This window comes from Globicephala melas, chromosome 17 (assembly GCF_963455315.2).
Source record: "Globicephala melas chromosome 17, mGloMel1.2, whole genome shotgun sequence".
In the NCBI taxonomy this organism is placed as follows: domain Eukaryota; kingdom Metazoa; phylum Chordata; class Mammalia; order Artiodactyla; family Delphinidae; genus Globicephala; species Globicephala melas.
Window position 1 is genome coordinate 77,147,306 of NC_083330.1, and position 21,887 is coordinate 77,169,192.

Genomic DNA, 21,887 nt, shown 5'->3' on the forward strand with positions numbered 1-21,887 from the left:
CAATCATGTTCTGAACCCCTGCTGGGAGACTCGCTGGTGAAGGACACGCACGCACATCGGGGGCGCCCACCCAGTAACCACCAAGGAGTCGGCCTGGGAACGAGGCTTGGAGCTGGAAGTCCCAGGAGGCAAGGCGCCTTCCAAGTCACGTTTAGTCCAGACGTCTGACTGCAAGCACTTTGCTCATATGGTGCTCAAGTCGTCGACCAGACACACACGCAAGCACAGACGGACTCTTCAGTGAAAGCGTTATTTCATTTAATCGTGAGGAAAAATGCAACCTCCTTTAATTTTAGTTTATAAACCTCACTCCGTATCGTAAGAGCACAAAGCTTCGTGCAGGCAGTACACAAAGGAAATGGAAAACAAGACACTACACGTGCTTCTAAATTTCTGGTTTATGAGAGTGACAACCTCAGCTGCCTGAGAAATACTCATCATCACTCCTGCTGGTAGTTCTCTAATTATTTCAGGCTGTTTGACTCTCAAACATCACTTTTCTTTCTTTCCTTTCCACTACCTCACTTCCAAACTAAAAATGACTATTACGTATGTGTGGAGGAGTGTGCAAATTTCTCCCATTTACTGCTGAATGATACCATTTCGACAACTTTTCTTCACCTCTAGAATTCGCTATGAATAGATACGACTTGAATTTACTACTGAGATGTGGTAAAGAAACTGACAGTTACCCTTCCCATGTCAAAGCCCTACATAATTCTGAAGAGATCACTGACTCACACCACGGTTTCTTCATACTTGTTTTGTTGGATCAAAGCCACATTTTGCCTTTCATTAAATACTGAATGATATCTATATCCATAAATAATTATATTAGTAACACAAACATGAAAATAAATATTACCGTCCCCACTAATTTCATCTGCAGATCCGGGTGGCATGCAAAGAAAGGGGGAGGAGAGAGAGGGGGGAGGGAGAGGGGAGGGGGGGAGAGAGGGAAAACGCTATTAAAATGACAAGCAAATCAAAGTGTAAGGAAAACACAAAAATTACCCCCCCAGTCTAATTCAAAAGATAAAAGAAGATCATAGGAGTTAGCATGTTTGCTTAAGGGCATTAATGCGAGTTTTCAGCGGTCCACACGTCACCCCAAGTAAATAGCAGTTTAAGTGCGTTTCTGCCGCATTAAGCAAAACTGATTGGATTGCTCCTCACAGTTAAATGTTAAAAAATGACTCTACTTGCCTCGAAAGGAATTTGTATCCTCTTGGAAATGAAAACTATGGGTCATTGACGTGTACCCCACACAATAAGCAGGGAACAGCCCTCAGCAAGCCTCCGCAGGATTCCAGCCTCTCCAAAGAAGCTCAAGGAGTACAGCACCCGAGGCTCTGCGGCGAGCTTCCACTTACAATTATACAGTGTTTGTAGAAGTGACTCTTCCAATTGTTACAGATAATCTTCCCTTTGCTGGAAAACTCCCCCCCTTGGCCTCTGCTCTGCAGCACCCTGAGTATCTGCCCCCGAGGCAGGAAAGGCAGACCCCTGGGGCTCACTTGGACCATCCTTCTCCATTAATCTCATGCCAGGTCAGGAAACCCACGAGGCAAAGGTACCTGCTGGCCCCTTTGGTAAAACACTAAGATCCCACAGGGGAAGCCAGGAAGCGACTTCTAGCCCTCTCACGCATTTAAAAACCAGCAAACGGGCAACAGTCTTCCACGAGGAGAGCGGCCCACAGCACCGCTGCCGGCAGTGGACAGCACTCACGGACCCCCAGGACAGGCACTCCCGCTCAGGGTAATCTACAAGCATCTGGTTAGGCTGCTGCCTGGGGCGCTGTGGTTAGTAAGAGTCTGTGCAAAGATGAGTGCAGTACCCGCAGAAGGAGGTTCGTGGGAACAGAAGACCAAAGGGAGAAAGCGCCTAGCTTTCTTAACTTTATGTTGGCAGTGACTGACTCCTTTATAAAGAGGCAGGAGGAGGAAAGAGAAAAACAAACACATTTTAATACAAGAGCAAACTTATATTTTAAGGCATATCAATAAAAACAAATACAAAATTGCAATGCTTTTATGTGACTACTGGCACACTTGATTTCTTAATATAACTGAGTTTTAAGAAACATATTAATATTTTAAAATGCAATTTTCCCTCTTAGGAAAGATTAGCACTAGACACAGAAAGTTTTAGCAAGACATAAAGAGAGTCAGCCAGCTAAGCCTTTACAAAGCCAGCCAAGTAAAGGTACAGATACCTTTACAAATCACAAAACTGAAACAAAATGAAATGAGACAAACAACAAAGACCAATAGATAATTCAAGATTCTTGTGAACATCTAACATTCAACCACAAAGAAAAAAATTGCAGAAAACTAGCAGATCCTGATTTGTGAAAGAGCTTTATAAGCACTTTCCCCCAAATCATCAGCAAAGACACAGACCTTAAGTGTACACCTTAAGTAAACTGCCTTAACATAAAAAACATAAGGACATCTGAATACATAGGTTGCAAAGCCCCTCCCCCGCCTACCAGCATCCTTTGTTCATTCACTCTCATTCATGTGCTGCAAACTCACTTGAAAGTCAACTCTCTCTGTATAAGGCACTTGCTGGATGAACAAGCACCCAGGACAGTAGAACAGACAAGAAACAACTGCAGTACGCTAAGGGCAAGAGCAGACAAGTCAAACTAGAGTCAAAACAAGGGATGTACAGCCCTTTAAAATGCAGCGGTGACACCATGTGACAGAAAAGATGCAGTGGGCATGCACAACTTAACTGCAGATCCACAGGGTCCCATCAAGAAAGGTAAGGATTCCAGGTGTGGGCCCAGGGAGAGCAGGGTCAGGATGAAGACGGCAACAACTTACGGCCATCAGTTAGGAACAGAAATGAGAAGAACTGAAACAGACAACGTGGCCACGCTCCCACGGGGTGTGCTGTTATCCCAACAATGTGCACTGTTCCATCTTCCCCCCTTAGCACACACTCAATTTCCTGTGTGATGACTCCAGAGGGCAGCTCCCTGTGTTTTATCGGTTAAGAACACGAGAACAGTGCCCTGTGCCAGGCGGGATGGAATTCCGGATGGGGTGGAGGGGCAACAGCTATAGGGGTCATTGAGATGAAACAAGAACACGGACTGTGGATAAGATAAGAGCATTCTATCAGAGTCAAATTCCCTGGTTTTGGTAAAGACACTGTGACTGTGTAAGAGGATGTCCTTGGTCTTAGGAAATGCACACTGAAACATTTATAAGTAAAGGGGCATACCATGTCTGCAACTTGCTTTCAAATGTTTCAAAAAAAAAAAAGAAGACGACGACACACAAATGGCCAACAGGCACATGAAAAGATGCTCAACATTGCTAATTAGTAGAGAAATTCAAAACTACAGTGAGGTATATTACCTCACGCTGGCTAGAATGGCCATCACCAAAAAGTCTATAAATACTAAACGCTGGAGAAGGTGTGGAGAAAAAGGAACCCTCCCCCTACACTGCTGGTGGGAATGTAAATTGATACAGCCACTATGGAGAACAGTGTGGAGATTCCTTACAAAAATAAAATACAGAACCACCATATGATCCAGCAATCCCACTCCTGGGCATATATCTGGAGAAAACTCTAATTCGAAAAGAGACACGTACCCCAATGTTCACAGCAGCACTATTTACAATAGCCAAGACATGGAATCAACCCAAATGTCCATCGACAGAGAAATGGATAAAGAAGATGTGGTACATATATATACAATGGAATATTACTCAACCATAAAAAAGAATGAAATAATGCCATTTGCGGCACCATGGATGGACCTAGAGATTATCATACTACACGAAGCAAGTCAGACAGAGAAAGACAAATATTGTATGATATCACTTATATGTGGGATCTAAAAAATAATACAAATGAATCTACTTACAAAACAAATAGACTCAGACACAGAAAACAAAGTTATGATTATCAGAGGGGGATGTGGGGAGGTAAGTTCGGAGTACAGGATGCCCAGATACACACTGCTACATATAAAATAGATAAGCCACAAGGACCTACTGTATAGCACAGCAATTATACTCGCTTTTTGTAATAACCCATAATGGAAAATAATCTGCAAAAAAAACCCTGAATCACTTTGTTTTACACCCGAAACTAACACAATATTGTAAATCTACTATACTTCAATTTTAAAAAAGAAAAAAAAAAAGTAGAGGGAAGGAGAAAGCAAGTGGGCCAAAATAGAGACATAGTGAATTTGAGTAAAGAACATATGAGACTTCACTTTACTATTCTTACAACCATCCTCTATGTGTGAAATTATGGAAAAATAAAATATACAAAAATCTCTATTTGGATTCAGATTCTGGCTCCACTACTCACCCCATGACATTAGAAAAGTTACCCAACTTCTGTTTCTGTTGTCCTATTTGTAAAATGAGGCAGTAAGAGAAGCTTCCTCAAGTAAAGAGATGCAGAGAGGATTCCATGAACTCCCAGGGCACCCGGCACAGGACAACCACTCCAAAAGCGCAAAGCTATTCCTACCTTTCAATTTTTTATCTTATTTCTAAACTAAGGTAATGACTATTCTTCATATTAACTTAAAAAGCAAATACTTTTTAAAAACTATAGCATAACTTTTTTTGAGTAATAACAAGAATATTGTCCACACCATGAAAAGGAGTGTTAGGGCCCTCCCTTTATTTTATCCAAGATGACTACTTTAATTATGTTTGTAAACACCTACCATGAGCTAACAGCACACTGTGTACGTGCTGGGGCTACAGCACTGAAACAGCCCCCCCCCCCCATTCTTCCCTTGTCGAGCTTACATTCTGGGTTGGGGAAAAGATGATTAAGTGAGTCAACCGTGTGGTACATCAACATGTAAGTGCCATGGAGAACAAACTCAGAGCAGACGCAGGACAGGGAGTGCTTTCCTGTAGGGCTGCACCTCTAAATATGGAAGGAGTCGTTTGCTAAAAGCTTTCCAGAGCAGAGGTGAGCCTGGGGCACTGGCCAAGGAGCAGCAGGGAGGTCTGGCGGGAACAGAGGGAGGGGGAGGGCATGGCAAACGTACTTCTCAGTCACCCATTTCTCAGGGCAACTGAACAGCTGATGAGCGGAGGCTGTCTTTAGAAGTGTAACAGCAGGGCTTCCCTGGTGGCGCAGTGGTGAAGAATCCACCCGGCAATGCAGGGGACACGGGTTCGAGCCCTGGTCTGGGAAGATCCCACATGCCGTGGAGCAACTAAGCCTGTGCGCCACAACTACCGGGCCTGTGCTCTGGAGCCTGCGAGCCACAACTACCGAGCCCACAAGCCACAACTACGGAAGCCCGCGCGCCTAGAGCCTGTGCTCTGCAACAAGAGAAGCCACCGCAAAGAGAAGCCCGCGCACCACAACGAAGAGTAGCCCCTGCTCGCCGCAACTAGAGAAAGCCCGTGCGCAGCAACAAAGACCCAACGCAGCCAAAAAAAAAAAGAAGTATAACAGCGAAATAAACGAAGATGACATGAATGCACCCGTGGCCATGCTGTGGCCCCGAATAAAATTCCTGCACAAACATCAGTAGCTCCAAAGCCACGAGGTGAAACACAGACTCTCTGAACCTACGGATTGGCTTAACGTCACCGAGACAGCAGCCAGGTGTCACACAGCACCTACACGTGGGCTCGTAAAAACAAAATCTTTGAGTCCGAATCCGACCAAACTCCTCTCAATCCTAACGACCAGGCTGTAGGTAAGTCAGGAATACAGGGGCTGGAGGGGGACCCGCTCAACACAGCAGCACGGAGCGGCACTTGGCCAGGCCGAGTGTGGGGCACAGCGTACAGGACACGATTTCCTCAACAGATAAACTGAGATCAAGAAAAAAAGAAGGGGGGCGGCAGTGCACAGAGACAGGAGGAGACAGGAGACACAGCCAAGTTCACCCAGCCCTGCTTGTCTGACCCCAGACTGGACGACACCAAGTGTGAAAATGCCTTAACCAGGGAATCCGAGCACTGACCGGACAGCTGGTATTAAGGAATTACTGAGAACGTTCTTACAGTGTAGTAATGTTGTTTTTAAAAAGTCTTTATCTTTTAGAAATGTTTACAGAGGAACATGCCTTCAAGGTGCTTGAGACCATCTGTGGGGAGTGTGTGTCTGTGTGGCTGGGGACAGAGGTGAGGTGTGGCAGGTTTTCAGCTGCTGAACCTGGGTGATGAGCCTGGAAGATCGCTACCCTCTCTCTGCTTCTGTGTGCGTCTGGAGCCTCCCATGACGAAGAGTTAAAAAGCTAAGAATTCAAAAGCATGACGATATCCACCCATTCGCATGGCCTCTTGCTTGTAAAAATATCAAATGCCTTTTATCTTGACTCATGCAGTTTGATTTTAACAAATTCCACAACATGATGAAGCCATGACATGCTACTAGAAACCCGTGAGGTCAAATTCCAGAATTTATATTTTAAAAGTTTCAAGCCTTCCTTTAAAATTTTTCTCTGTGAAGGGGGAAAAAAGAAAACTGGGTCTTCAGATGTTAGCAATATCTGTTTTTATGTTTAACAAGACGATACTTGGGCTTCTTGTAGTAATAAGTTTTAAGAAGATTATTAAAGTTTATTTATTAATGTGTTAATAAGTTTAGCAAGAGGATTAAGATGGTTCATCAGCTAAATAAACCCAAACACTGGCCATTGTGAAGCACACTTTCATACAGACAAAAATGCACCCTTGCTCAAAGTGCTCTAGTGAGGGAAGCGCCGCGCTGTCCCTTGCTATGCGGAGGCTATTAGGAGGGGGTGGTCACGCTCTAGTCTGGACGCCAAGTTCACAGGACTAAGAGGACGGATCCATGTGGCCTGGAAAGCGTTTCCAGAAGTAAATATCCTCTTTAAATTTCTGTTGTGCTCATGACTGCTCCAATCTCACTCGGGCTCTTTTTCATCTGCAAGTGTCTCAGGCTACTCCCCCCGGGGGTCCTACAAGTGTCTGCCTGTCTCCAGGCTTGCAGCTGAGAGGTTCAGTCCAATTCCAGGGTGAGGAACAGGAAGCCATCTGGCTCCGGGTCCTTCTTGGGTGTTATTCTACAACACATGACGTAGATGCTTCAGCGCCCATGTGACTCCAGAGTATTCTTCTCAACTCCCTTAGGAGCCAGAGAGGTGAGGGACATCATCAAGGAGCACCCTCAAATCTCCAAAGAGGCAAAGAGAGTTCAGATGCTGTGACAACGGTGCGAGAAGGGGGGCTAGGATGAAGGAAGTAGCACGGCGGGGGTGGGGGTGGGGTGGTGGTGATGGTGTATTTTCATGATCACTTTCATGAACACTTTCATGAACACTTCCTTGTTCACGTGCAACACGATCAACCGCCCTGCCCCTACCTGGTCAGAGACGGCTGAACGTCTCTCCTAACGCCAGACTGACTACAGAACGCTAGTCGTGGCTGATGGAATTAAAAGAATTTCCAGTAAGCCAGGTACTATGAACATGTCAAACCCCCAATACGTACGACTCGGTGCACGTAAAAATCACCAGCAGCATTAATTTGATTAAATCACTTCATAAAGCATATAATTTACAAAAATTAACTCCACATGTACTAGGCGACAATACTCTATTAGGGCACTTAAAAAAAATCTCTAAAAGCTTTCGTTTAAATCAAGCTTTCAGCGCAGACAGAGACTACCTTCTAAATCAGCATTATCAAAAGTGAAACTAGGATGTAAACCAGACAAGAGAAACTCTTTCTAACTTAAATACAGGGCGGACTTGTGGATTCCTACAGAACAGTCAGAAATGAGTCAGGACTATGCTATTCCTGATAAATGGGAGAAAACTACCCTGAAATCAGACTCAGACTCTGCCAAAACTACTTCTACACACGAACATCTCAAGCTTTCCAATGACTCAGTGTGGTCTAATGGAAAGGCGATGGGTCTGGAGCCCAGATCTGGGTTTCCATCAGGCTCTCGGCCACTGCTAGCTACGTGAGCCAGGCCTCGTCACCTCAGCCCATCTATAAAGTGGAAACATGAGGAAGCTGTCCCGAGGTTCAAACAAGTCAGTGCTTGTGAACATGCCTGGCATAATCTCTGAGCCTCGTTCACATGTAAACAACTATCAGTACTTATATTTACAAAGCAGTGGCAGGGCAATGAATGAATAACAGACCTAGTGTTTCAGAGACTGTGAGAAAAAAAGGGGGGAAATGCAAATAATTATTATGGACTATACATATACCACTTTACATTTTATAGAACTTCACAGTTTACAAACTACTTTTGCATATATAAAGAAACTGCTTGATAACAGAAATGCAGTTTTCCCTAGAAAGAGTTACTTCCCATTTTCACTGTACAAACAGAATGCTTAAATAAATGCAATTAAACTATCCTGACTCTTAGAGTAAAATATTCCAAAATCAGTCTATTGGACCCATCCTAAATGGGCCGGTAAGCCCCCAGAGTGGGGCCACTTGGGTGGTTAGCCTGTATTCAGTAGAACCCAACTTTACCCAGACATTCAAGGAACCTCCCTCAGTACTTGTGAACGAGTTGGTCTTGTCATCTCTTCTTTAAACCCTGCACTCAGAGGCTTGGGAATTGCATTTATGTATGTTGAAGCTGATTAGCTGACATGACCTCTTTCTTTTCAACAAATAAAACATGAAACTTCAATCTCAAAAAAAAAATTAAAGTAACTGCTTTAGAATTTGTAATGAAGCAGCTTAACGCAAGTAACATTTATTTTGCTAAGTTTATTTTCGTTTAGAACAATTTTTAGTCACTAACTTGAGAAACCTAAAGGTAATCTTAAACAACTGGAATGATGTTGCATGATTAACTAAACCAGAAGAATCTGTTATAGAGTACAAAAACATTTTTTTAAATTTATAATAAATACTGAAAAAGCACCATCACAAAGTGGTGCATTTGATCATCAACGAAGGGCTCAGCAGACACAATCAAACCAAACATTTCTAATGAAAGAAAGAGGTCATTGCACTGGTTGTCATGACATACACACAAGAGAGAAAATCGTCTTCTGATCTCCGTCCCACTACTACAACCCAGACATGTGACAAGAACCACGTGCACAGTGCAGTGGCCGTCACGCGTTACCTGTGTTTCTGTTACACTTAAGGCCCTACTGCTTGATTAAGGGCCTGGTTATTAAAAAACGAAACAGAACCCTGAAACACAAAAACCAACCAAACAGAAACCAAAGTTTAAACCTTTGAAATATTTAAAATTCAGCTTTATTCATTGATTTTCCTCAGAAATACCTATATTCCTGGGGTATCTTCACCCACACGAACGTGGCTCAAGCACGCCTCCCCCCCGCCGCCCCGATCCTGGCACCCCTCTCTCTGACCACTTACAGACCCCTTGTCTGTAGTACAAGCAACGGCCTCTCCACTATAGTTCTAACTGAGCTCCAGAACGTGTGCTTACACGTTTCCTAAAAACTTACACTGAGGCTAAAAAAAATTACTCTAGGCCCTCAGAGAAATGTGCCCAAGGAAATGCGCTATTCTGCTAGATATTTTTGTAAATCTGTTAACCTTATACTTATTTTTATAGAGAAATTTCGTCTAGGTTTCAGAGATAAACTCTGCATGTATTCAACATCAACTGTAACTGTGCCCCTACTGGAGATGATCTGATAACTACATTTCCTCCTACAATGAGATTGGAAGGAGGGCCTGGTACCCCGTCATCATGAGCTGAGAACTGTCTGAAGGCATCTAGACCCCCATTCTTCCTGCTTGCTGGCCTCCATGCCCCTTACCCAAAACCACCTAGGAGTGCGTCCAGAACAGTTCACAGTGACCAGCTCACAGCAAGCGTCTGAGAGTCCAGCAACTCTCAAGGTCACTGCTTGCTCTGGGGGGGTCCCTGCCTTTCCTCCTCCTGTTTCCACGCGTGGAGTGCATTCCTCCAAGGCCCAGCACCTCCCCGTACCTTGCTCGGGCATCCAATTCATTTAAAGACAATCACTAAGCACTATGTCCCAGACAATAAACGACAAATAAAACACGTCTTTGCCTATGATGGGGTCAGGGTCTAGTGGACAAGAAGGTTTCTAAAATCATTACATCTATTTAAAGACTATCCACAATAGTGAGACACATGGTGGGCTAGAGAACTCCGAGGAAGAAGAGTCCTGGAGTAGCCAGGGAAGGCTTCCAGGAGGTGGCGGCATCTGAAGCCAGCCTTGAAGATCAGGTAAGAACTTTTCAGTTATGAATGTAAATAGGGGAATCAGACAAGTCCCACTTTCTCCATCTTCCGAAGTGATTCTTCATCTGTACCTGGGGTAACCTTCCTTACATTGCTATTGAAAGGCAATATAGCCTAGAGGACAATAATGACCTGAGTTCAATCCTAGCTCCATTATTTCCAAGTTGTGTGACACTGAACAAGTGTGTTCCCCTTTCTGAATTTCTTTCCTCCTATCTGTGAAATGGGGAGACGACAAAGACCTCGTGAGATCGTCGTAGGGATTAACGAGATAATACCTAATGCTGTGCACAGCACGCTGAGAACCTAATAGAGACCCGTCCCCTCTTAGCTGTGTGTGACCTCGCCTGCCCTGCTGTCTGCCACTCTGGCTGGCACTGGGTTTGCCAAGTCCCTGCTTCAGCGCTCGCTGTTGCGCACTGTGTGCGTTCAGTCACCTGCTCAGAGAGACTCCTCTTGACCCCAGCTTTAAACAGTCCCACCCCTCGCTCTCCATTTGCCGGCTTTATTTTAACTCAGCGGCCGTCTGTCTCCTCCACAGAACGCCAGCTCCACAAGGGGAGGGCCTGGCTTTGTTCACTATCGCACCCCAGCATCTGGAACAGTGCCTGGCACGCAGCAGGGACTCAGATGTATCTGTGGACGGAATTACCGTAAAACGGGAAACGTAAAACTGGAGTAGTATCCACCTTGCAGGGTTTGCTGGGGCCAAACGAGATGGACCCTGACAGAAAAACAAGTCGTCACGGCCGGCACACAGACTGAACCTCAGCCACCGCCCACCAGCCTGGAGACAGATCAGCTTGCAGCGGGGGACAGACGCGGCGCTCTGCAGGGTCCGGGGTGGGGGTGGGGGTGGTCTCCCCTCAGTGTCAGTGCCACACCCACGCGGTGCCGGGTTTCCAGGCTGCTAGGTAAGGAAAAACCCCGGGGTTTAGCAACAGTACCGGCTTTCTTGGTGTCAACCTGATAACTTATGGGCGACGTGCAAGACACAGCTCCTGGCTGGCCAGGCTGCTGAGATGTTCTTCTCTAGTCTTTGTGGAAGACACAAATAAAGCACACTGTGAGTCCACTTCCACAAAAGGGAGCAAGCCACAGGCGGGCTGACGAAGGGTCAACAGGAATCTAGGAAGTCAGGCCCGTCACGGAATATCCACAAGACGCGGAGAGTTCTTCCTGGCCTGTCTCGGTGAACCACCAAAGCGGTGGTCACGTGTGAAACAGCATCACTGACTCTAAAGAATGGAAGCCCTTGACAAGTGACAATGGAAAGGACGTGCCGGACGGTGGAGCAGCTCAAGCAGAAGGACAGAGGGAAGGAGGCGGGGCGGAGGGCTGGACGCCCGACTTCGTTTGGCTGAAGAGCAATGTGGGGGACGGCTGGCAAGGCAGGCCGTGCACAGACCACGGGAGGCCTCTGGGGGCTGAGCTGAGGGGCCGAAACTTCTCTGACGGACTGTGAGTCATTCCTGGAGCTCCTGCCCAGGGAAGTGCCTATTTAAATTCAGTAAAGGTGGTAGCCATCAGGCAGCTACTGTGGAGAAGGGGCAGAAGCATGAACTTCTAGCCAAGGGATAACCAGGGAGAAGCAAGGAAGGCGGACACAGAAAGGAGGGGTTGGCCGGGAGAGGTGATACCGGCAGGTGCTGTGAGGAGCAGCTGTGAAAAACCTCCTCTGAAGACGCCAGGAAATGGAAGGAACAAGACCTGAAGCTTCTGCGAGGCCTGTTGTGTTTTCATCACTAGCTGGAGTCACGATGCGCACAACAGGGCGCGTCAGCTCTGCATCACGCGGAGCAGCTGTGAAGCACGCGTGCGGCAGCCATGGTGGTGAGGGCCACCAGTGCCTCCCGGGCCTCACTCCCAAGCCTGCTTCCCGTCTGGCAAGGAGAGGGCCAGAGCACTTACGAATTGCTCAAAGCTGGCTCAATCTCGCCTCTTCCATGGAACACGCCACAGAACAGCCTTTGATGCCTAGCGACTGACAGGGTCCTTCACCACCTCGCCGCTCCGGCACGGGGTGGCCCCTCTCGCCCCGCCAGAGGGCCTGCTCTCTGCCTGCTCCACCTCCTGCTCCGCCACAGACGGGACATGAGCGCGCTTGGCGGCCCCGTGTCACCGCGGGGGTTCGGAGAGCCCAGCCCGGTGGGTTCGGAGAGGCAACCCTGCAGCCCGCCGGGCATCTGGCACTGCCCAGCAGTACCAGCTCCAGCCTTATCACCACTCTCCCCCAGCAGGAAGGGATCAGTTTCCTGCGCCGCAGTGCTCCGGCCCACACACACCTGCCCCACGCGGTTTATCACTGGAGCATCTTTGCTAAGCGTATGGATACAAGCACAGATATTTCTTGAGAAGGGGGCTGTGAGAAGTTTGAGGACAACAAAAAAAAATAAGCCATTCTATTTGTACACTGGAACACTAGAAAATAATTCAGTCATCAACGAGGCAAAAGCACAAAACTAAATTTTAGGTAAAAATTAACTCAAGGTAAATTAAACTAACAGGAATTAGATTTCTTCTAAGTCAGACTGTCAGATACTAGAGTTTTAGGAAGCTATATTTTAGAAATGTGACACACATAAGAACATATATGTGTGTGTATGGATATACATGTATACGCATACATGTATAAATATACACGTATAGCATATGTATCAATATTTTAAGATACCACACCTGGGTCCACAGAAGATGCTTTTTGCTTTTTCCCCACCTTTCCTCTATTTTTCACATTTTTAAATGGGGAAAAAAGGCACATGTACTTTGAAAACATACCAAGGAAAGCACACCACACTCATCACACCAGCAAATAGTTAAGATAATGCTTATGTCAACATCTTAACTATATTTTTAAAAAAACAATATTCAAACACTGTTTTATGTTAATTGTTAAAGACAAAAGCTGTTTAAAAAAGTTTCACATTTCCTGAACTTCAAAAAATAATAAATATACAAAGTATATTATGTTAATTTCTGCTGCATTACAAAGATAAGTTATAATTGCAGTTTCAAAAGTAAAAATTTTCACTCTAAATACAATTAACATGGAATTAAAACTGAAAAATAACTTGGAATTCTATACAATCCTGTGAGTAATCTAGTATTATACACGTATGTCTCATATTAAAAAAATCAGTGAGCTATATTTAAACCTATTTCATGATGGTAAAATTATGCAAATTTTTAAAATTATTAACAATTTTAATGTTTAATTTTTGTAAGCTATTCTAGAAAGAAGTAATCCTAATAAAAATGAGCAGATGTCTAACACATGGCGATTTCCTACCACCATGGTGGGCCCCTCTGCCTGACGCCCGTGTGGCCTCTTACCTGACACAGAGACGGCGTGGGTCCGAACGCCCTGCTTCTCGCTGTTGGCCAGCCTGGAACAGAGGTGCAAAGCCGTGAGTGCCATGCTCTTCAGACCACACCGCCAGCATTCATTCAAACCGTGAGCTGCCCAGAATCAGGACGACTGTGCCATTTCCCAGGGACACTGCACAGTCTAGAGGGGTGATTTTGTAAAACACTGGATTCTACCACCTGAGGCCCTTAAAGTCACCAGACTGCTTTAATGTTTTAAAGACCAGAAATTAAGACAGAGAAGTGAAGGAACGCTGAACTATAACATGACTGAATGTGGTGTACGCAGCTCAGATTAACTTTAATTTAGATGCTGGACTGCAAGGGAGTGGCCGAAGTTATACCACAGAGGGAACGATGCCTGGGACTGAGATGCGAATGTGAAACACTGTTACACGACTGGCTCTGCTTCAATTTCGAGCATGTCCAAGAGCAGGCAGCACATGGACATATATTGTTATTATTTACAGACTGAAACAAGGTAAGCTTAACGCATCCGGTTATTTGTTTCATGAAACGGCTCGACAACGTTAGTGTTTTACATACACACCCACATAAAATAACATTTTGGCCAAAGGTTTCAGTGACATTTTAAAAAAATCCAAGTATAGTTCAGTTTAAAATTTTTGGAAAAGCGTAAAGCAGAGAAAAAAGGAACCCTATAGTCTTTATTTATTTTTTAAAATATTTTTGTTGCATTCCTTTAATTAATTAATTTATTTTAAAATCAATTTATTTATTTTTGGCTGCTTTGGTTTTTCGTTGCTGTGCACAGCTTTCTCTAGTTGCGGTGAGCAGGGGCTACTCTTTGCTGCGGTGCACAGGCTTCTCATTGTGGTGGCTTCTTTTATTGTGCAGCACGGGCTCTAGGTGTGTGGGCTTCAGTAGTTGTGGCTCGTGGGCTCTAGAGCACAGGCTCAGTAGTTGTGGCGCATGGGCTTAGGTGTTCCGCGGCATGTGGGATCTTCCCGGACCGGGGCTCCAACCCGTGTCGCCTGCATTGGCAGGCGGATTCTTAACCACTGTGCCACCAGGGAAGCCCAGAACCCTATAGTCTTTAGATGTCAAAGTCACTTTGCTCTTTTTATAAAAGAAAACTTCTCCTGCTACATAAGCCTTTACTCTAGAAGTACTAAATAAGAATTTTTCCTAGTATATAGAATTTATATTAGGTAATACTGGAGCTTAAAATAGTATATCCCCATTGAGAACTAGCAATATTCAACATGCAACTGCATAACCTCTATAACTAAGGGTTACAGCACAAAGCCATAGCCCTGAGTTCCTTTTATGGAATTCTCTAAATATGTGAAATGGTATCTTTATTATAAAAGTTTAACCAAAGTTGTTCTCTAACAAATCACCAGTCCCTCTTCTATTGCAGCTCCACGACTTACTCTCACCATCTCTGAACTGCGTCTATCAGGAGGCCCCAGGTGCACACATTCATCACAAGCAGGGTACATCATCTGCCCCTGTATCCTGCTGATAGGACACCGGGGTCTTCCTGGGCTGCGGGTTGGGATGCTACTTCAAACCAACTTACAACTGCAGGGATATCTGCACTTCTCTGATCAGTGGCAGTAACAGGTCTGCTGCTCTATGATTTGTGGAAATTCTGCTCTTTTAAAGTTTGCTTTATTTGTTCAGTTTTTCTAGGATTTGCTAGCACTTCTAACCGACTCCCTTCTTCCTGACTTTTTTATCTGTGTTTATGATTCCAGTGTGTTTTGATCCTCAAAGTCACCTCTTAAGACTTCCCACAATTGAAGATACTCTGAGCATTAGTTCCTTGCCTGATGTGGGACATTAACAAATATCTATTAAATACTGTTGAGTTTGTGAAACACAAGGCCTAAAAGCTAAGAGAAAGCTGGTCTCGCCCACCCCTCCACTCGCCTGCCCAGCTGCTGTGTACCTCCTGTGTGCCAGATACGGCCCAGGGTCGGGTCTACCACGTCACGTGACCCTGGCCGTCAACGAGGCCACAGGGTGTGAGCAGCAGAGAGGTAACTGTTTAATGTGAGATAAGTTACAGGAAAACACACAGGGCTGCTCCTGGGACTGGGGTGGTGGGAGGTTTCCAGAGGCAGGGATGCAGGATAAGATTTGAGCAGGCCCCTGCTGAGGACAAGGCCGGAGGGAAGGAAGGACTCCAGGAACTGAAGGCAGTTCAATGTGAATGAAGAGTGAGCACGAGGAACGGGAGGTGAGGCTGGAGGAGCCGGCAGGGACCATCGTGCAGCCTCCCGCCGGCTGGCTGAAGGATGTGGGCCTGACTCTAAGAGCAGCAGCGGCCACGCAAGGGGTTCGAGAGGAAAGGTCCCTTCTGCTGTTGTAGAGAATGGACGGGACGGTAGGCAACATGGGACAGGCAAAGATGGGTAGGAGGAGTGCAGGAAAATGGGAACCCAGAAGACCTGAGGCTGCTGTCCTTTGAGCTGGGCCCTTGGCTGGTGTTTAGGAGGGCTCCCACCAACCCCTAACTAGTAAGTGTGGTTCACTGTCCTTAGACTGTTTGTACAAGTAATATGGTTCGTGCTGAACTCTTGCCTTCCTTCTGGGAGTCTGGAATTTGGGTACACGCCAAGCGAAGTGTGCATACGTGACCAGGCCCCCATAAAAGCTGGGGCACCGAGTCTCTAACTAGCTTCCCTGGTAGACAACACTCCACGGCATCACAACTCATTCCCGAGGATCAGGTGCGCCGTACCTGAGTCCCTGAGAGAGGGCTCTTGGGAGCCTGCCCCTGGCTCCCTCGGGACTTCATGCCATTGCTCTCGGCCTGGCCAGTTTTGCTCTGCGTTCCCTGGCAGCCATACCTCACAGCTGAGAGTACGGTTACGTGCTGAGTCCTGGGAGTTCTTTCTAGAGAATCACTGAATGGGGCAGTCTTGGGGACCTCGACACAGGAGTCTACTGGAGGAGCCCGGACAGGTGATAACAGCTAAAAACCGGGGAGGGATGGTGGGAATGTCAAGTGGATGGATCTGTTAGGAAGCAGAAAGGAAGGAACTGGCGGCAGACCAGTGATAGAGGAGAGAGAGTGACAGAACAGAGGTGATGCCCAGGTTCCACCCTCTCTGTCCCTATATGCAGTGGCGTCTCAGGTGCTGTATTCTCTGCAGGTGCCTAGGGTTCTCTTCAAATCTCTCTCTGAGTGCTCAGCACACAGCTGTAATTGTTTATTTACCTGTATATCTGAATGTCTAGATTGTAACTTTCATTTGGTCCCCAATTCCTAGCACAATGGCTGAGAACAGAGAAGCTTTGGCATTCTTTTCCTTGTACAGATTGAAACATCTACTATGAAATTCATGACATAAACAAATTTAAAAATTAACATAAATTACATATCTTTAATTTTCTCACTTGTAAAATAGCCAGAATGGTATCTATTTTCAGGTTCTTATAAATATTGTCACTGACTATAAAGTGACTGTTTGACAACAGACCTCCCTCATACGATCTCACTGCTATTCTTGAGCTCCCTGCTGAACTTAAAGGGAAAATTCATTGTACACTTTTGATTAAACCTAACTACATGATTTAAAATTGATTTGATTTCTTTCTGGAAACATTTGTTTTCTAGTTTCCTAATCATATACGTAGAAATTTGATTACTCAGGCAAATGGACAGTAAAGCATAGTGAGTTCCTCCCAGTTTCTAATGCACAGGAATCACAAGACACACAAAGCAGTACTTACTTTGGTATCGATGGCAAAGCCCGTTCACCTTCTGGGGAAAAAACAGAAAGAGAGAGATGAGATTCCTTCTTTCCTTTTGAAAAGATTATGTATAGAAATCAGAGAAAGAAGATGAGTCTTATTTCAGAATTTTAGCAATAACACTTTAAAATGAAGTTGGTATACTGCCTATCTATCTTAGGTTTCCATGGCTTTATCTTTAGTATTTATGACAAATATACACTGCCTGCAGGTGCAGACTATATAAAAGGTATTGCCAATCAAAACCAAATGCTAAGGGATAAACTGATGAAAGATATTCTTCCCAGGAGACTCTAGAAGATGAAGATTTTCTCATAATCAAAGCCAACATTCTTTACCAAAGACTGAACGTCCTGCGGCAACACCAAAACCTGTGCAGGACTGTGCTCCGCAACAAGAGAGGCCGCGATAGTGAGAGGCCCACGCACCGCGACGAAGAGTGGCCCCCGCTTGCCACAACTAGAGAAAGCCCTCACACAGAAACGAAGACCCAACACAGCAAAAATAAATAAATTAATAAACTCCTACCCCCAACATCTTCTTTAAAAAACAAACCTGTGCAGGACACACAGAAATCCAAAGGAAACAAACCCACAGGTTGTGTTCCTGGAGGAACAGGGGCAGCCAAGGGGCCCAGCAGCCTCAGAGGCGTGGCCTGAAGTGTCCTGTGGACTCGACTTCGGGAGGTGCTGTGGCCCCCATGACGGTGGCAGACTCCCCCGTCACGGCTGGGCTCTGGCCAGCGCATCACAGGGAAGCTCTGCTCAGTGGCTGGGGAGATGTGCTCCCTCCCCTTCATTAGTGAACCAGGAAGCATGGAGCCCCCTGGTTTAATCTCTTTTATCTGGATGAATCTGGTGGTAAACCCATCCCACCAGTCCCCTCGCTCCCCAGGCCGCGGATTACCCTTGTCCAGGTCTCCTGCCCCTCCTCCTATCCCCCGGTCCCGGTCCCGTATGGCCCTGAACACAGCACGATGCCTTCATACACTCCATCTCTTGAAAGATTCTCTTCCTTCTGGTGGAAGCATCATCCCTCAATCTTTCAAAGCTCAATTCAAGCTCAACCTCCTCAAAGGAGCCCTTCCTGGAACACCCCAAGTGGCTCTGGATGGCCTTCCTGTGCTTCTGCTGCATTAGCAGAGCGCTTCCCACGTATCAGACAACTTAGAAGGTCAGACTTGACCCGCCCACAGGCCACCCCCCACACTGGCAGAGGACCCGGCACTCACAGCCACTGCATAATACCCAATACGCTGCAGAAACTTCATCCAAATTTCCTCACAATGACTTTCTGACATCCAAATTTCAAGCAAAATAACCACGTTATACCATGAAGACCAAACTTAGAATAACTGGAAAATCCTATCATTAGTTTATTACCCCATGGATGCTACCACCACCACCTTACCCACACTCAACACTGTCAATTAATCATATGGGCTTTCAAATGACATGTCAGTGTGATTTCTAGCTGTTTTACTCTCTGTTGAAATTTCTACTTCCTTGGAGAGAAAAAGGAACCAGATTATGAACTATTTGGTTAATACAGACTTTATAAGAAGCTGGGCAGGAGTAGGAAGAAGGCTGAAAATGAGGCGATTAACAACTGAAGGAGCGTAAGAGAGTCAATTTTCAGGAAACAAGAACGTAGCAGAACATTGAGAGAAATGGCAACAGACGCGATAAGCAGCAGCATTATAAAAATCCCTAAGTGCTCACCAACTAAAATACCCAATGCTAGGAGCTAACTTTTGACACTGCTTTAAATTTATAAGTTGAATTAGTAACATGCTCTCTCATGGCATTCACGTGGCCTCTTATTTCTCAGCATAAGTTCCTTAGGATTAAGGATGCATCTTTGTACTAAACCACATTTTTATTTTCATTTTTAGAACTGAGGCTTTTAATTTTTGAATAAAAATTTTTATCTATTGTTTTTAATTAAATAATCAATACAGATTCACTATAACAAATCTAAATCATAAAGGTCTATAATGTAGACAAAAAAAAGTAGACAAGTTGAAGCCCCCCACCCCCCACCTTCACATACAATCCCACCTTCCATAGGGGTATTCACGGTCCACATTTAACTTTCCAGACTACCAGACTCCTTGTATGCTTAGAAACACACACAGGTTTGGCTATACACACACACGCGCATGTAGGTTTCAGCACGGAAATCGGGCCAGCTCGTCTTTTCAAACAGCTGCACGGCATCTCACACTCCCTTATTTATTAGCTACTAGCTCCACCCCCGTAGACACCGGGGTCGCTCCACATTTTGTGCTACCGAAGACAGTGCAGCAGGGGCGCCGCATCAGTGGTCCTGCGCGGCTGCTTCCAGGGGGGGCCGGCAGTACCAGGAGCAACCGAAAGCACTGTCCCAACTCATGCCGACACAGTGGAGTGTGGAGGGCACCTTGCAACAGCCCCACCAAGAATGGGTATCACGGTCTTTCCACCCATCTAACAACAGGTTAACAGACACAGAATGCTATCTGTCACTGTCTGTGTCCGTAAGCTTACCGGACAGTGTATGTCCGTTCTTCTACGGGTGCCCATTTTTACCCTCTTATTCAATGAGCTAGAAGAACACTTGAAAAATAAGAGATTTTAATTCTTCATTGCATGTATTACAGATGTTTCCCCTTCTGTGTCACTGCTTTAAAAAGCATTTCTTTTACTAGTAGAAGCGCTTTCGTACTTATGTACTGACGAACTCTACGGACTTGCTCTCTGTGCCTTCCGGGTTTTGTGTCAGGCTTGGGAGCAGCCCCGCCCTCACAATGTGCAGTATTTACCATCATCCTCCGTACAGAAACCCTCCTTGAGAACGATGAAATCATGACCCTGATTCGCACAATTCTTTCCTCTGAGGAGAATTTTACTAAGATCGAAAAATTGCTACTGAGCTTTCTTGCTTTAAGGAAAGGTCAGATAACACCCCACGATAAGGGCCAAGGTCACACAGCGACTCTGCTGGAACCTGGTTCAGGGCATCGGACTTGTGACTCTTAGTTTTCTGCCCCAATGATACCACCTTTAAAAGCACTTTCTAAATTCAAAGCAATTATGGTGGATCACAGAGTTAACAAAGTGCATCTGGGCACATCAGACCTCAGGTGTAGAACCTACACGTCACTATAACTGTTAACACTCGCAAACGTGTACATGGCTCCTTACCATTAAGTAGTTTATAGTCTAGAGAGGACAAATGGGTACGTACATAATCGTTACTTAAAGTACATACCAGGAAAATGGCACATTAGAGTTGTGGAAACATGTTTCACATTTATTTGAAATTTTAAAAAAAACTAAATTAAAAAATGCACATGTGCTCTTGTCCACGTATTTCTGACTATAATCCATTAAAACATCTGACTTAAAATATTATTTCAATTAGGCAATATAACCTCACTTTAGGTATCTATTATAAAACAGTCATGTAATAAGTACATATGCTGTGATTTAGAATAAAGTAAATAAATTATCAGACTCAATAATTAATTCTATAAAGACAACATAAAATTGGTAACAACCAATGCCCTACTAGGTTTTTATGAAAAGCATTTTCATTTATGCTGTTTTCATATGAATGAAGAATTTAATGCATCTCATTTCATGAGATTTGATATCAAAATGTTTCTCCCTAGAGGGGAAAAAAAGCCATTTAAAAACCAACACAGGAAGATGTTAAAGCTTCAAACATTTAATGCCTAATGTCTGAATGTTATTTTTTTGTGTACCAACAAATTAATGAAGAACATTTTGGTAAATCAGGATGAAATTAAAAAATTATTCACTAAAAAGAAGATAGGCGATACGGCACATTTAACATTTTTCATAGAATACTATCTTTATATGAAGCAACTGTCCCAAAACATTTAAATAATGTTTGCAAGGTACATACCCCCATTTAAAGCACAATATGAAAACTCAAAGCTCATGGATGCAAAAATTTTAACTGAGAGTAGCCTTTAGATATTTCTAAAAGCAACTTCATTACATAAAAAAAGCTATGACAAATACACACTATATTTTAGGAAAAAAATAAATGAAGAGGCTTTATTGGTCTGATCATAGTGGGAAAACATTTTTGCTAGATTAGCCACATCCTGGAATCCATGCACTTACTGGCCTTTTGGTTCATGGCTTTATAGATACCGTTTTCAGAGCACAACACCCTGACACTAACTTTTAAACAAAGCTTCCAATGATACCTCTGCTTCACACCCTCCCTCAACGCCCTCCACCTGCTGTCAGCACAGAGAACTCGACTGCTGGGCAGGCAGGGCCCTCTACTGTGTCTACACGTGGGGCTCAGGGCTTTGTCATCTGCTTCCCTTGTGTGTCTCCACATACGCTTCCCCATTCGCTCACTGCTCAGTCGTCCCCAACTCCCTCCAGGGATCGTCCTACCCACAGAGGGGAGTGCTGGCAGGGATCCTGTGTCCACCTGCCACAGAGCTGGCTGCCTGCTTGATGGGGACTACTGTGGACCCCCCTACCACGCTACAAAGTAGGTACCATTCTTCCGTTATGGACGAGGAATCTCCAAGCCAAGGCTCATCCAGTGTGTCAAGATCA

The 21,887-nt window shown here is 45.1% G+C and overlaps 1 protein-coding gene across 22 annotated transcripts in view; it reads right to left on the bottom strand.

The window, feature by feature from the left end:
- PTK2 (protein tyrosine kinase 2) overlaps window positions 1-21,887 on the bottom strand; it is a 254,311-nt gene that overhangs the window by 76,416 nt on the left and 156,008 nt on the right. For 13 of the 22 annotated variants that reach the window (XM_060287148.2, XM_060287149.2, XM_060287147.2 and 10 more), the window contains 4 exons: window positions 17,278-17,308; window positions 13,537-13,589; window positions 1,841-1,924; window positions 866-883 (listed from right to left, as the gene is read on the bottom strand). In XM_060287148.2, coding sequence (XP_060143131.1) covers window positions 866-883; window positions 1,841-1,924; window positions 13,537-13,589; window positions 17,278-17,308 — 186 coding nt within the window. The remainder of the gene's footprint in view (window positions 1-865; window positions 884-1,840; window positions 1,925-13,536; window positions 13,590-17,277; window positions 17,309-21,887) is intronic. The other 9 variants (XM_060287154.2, XM_060287150.2, XM_060287152.1 and 6 more) reach the window with 2 other exon arrangements.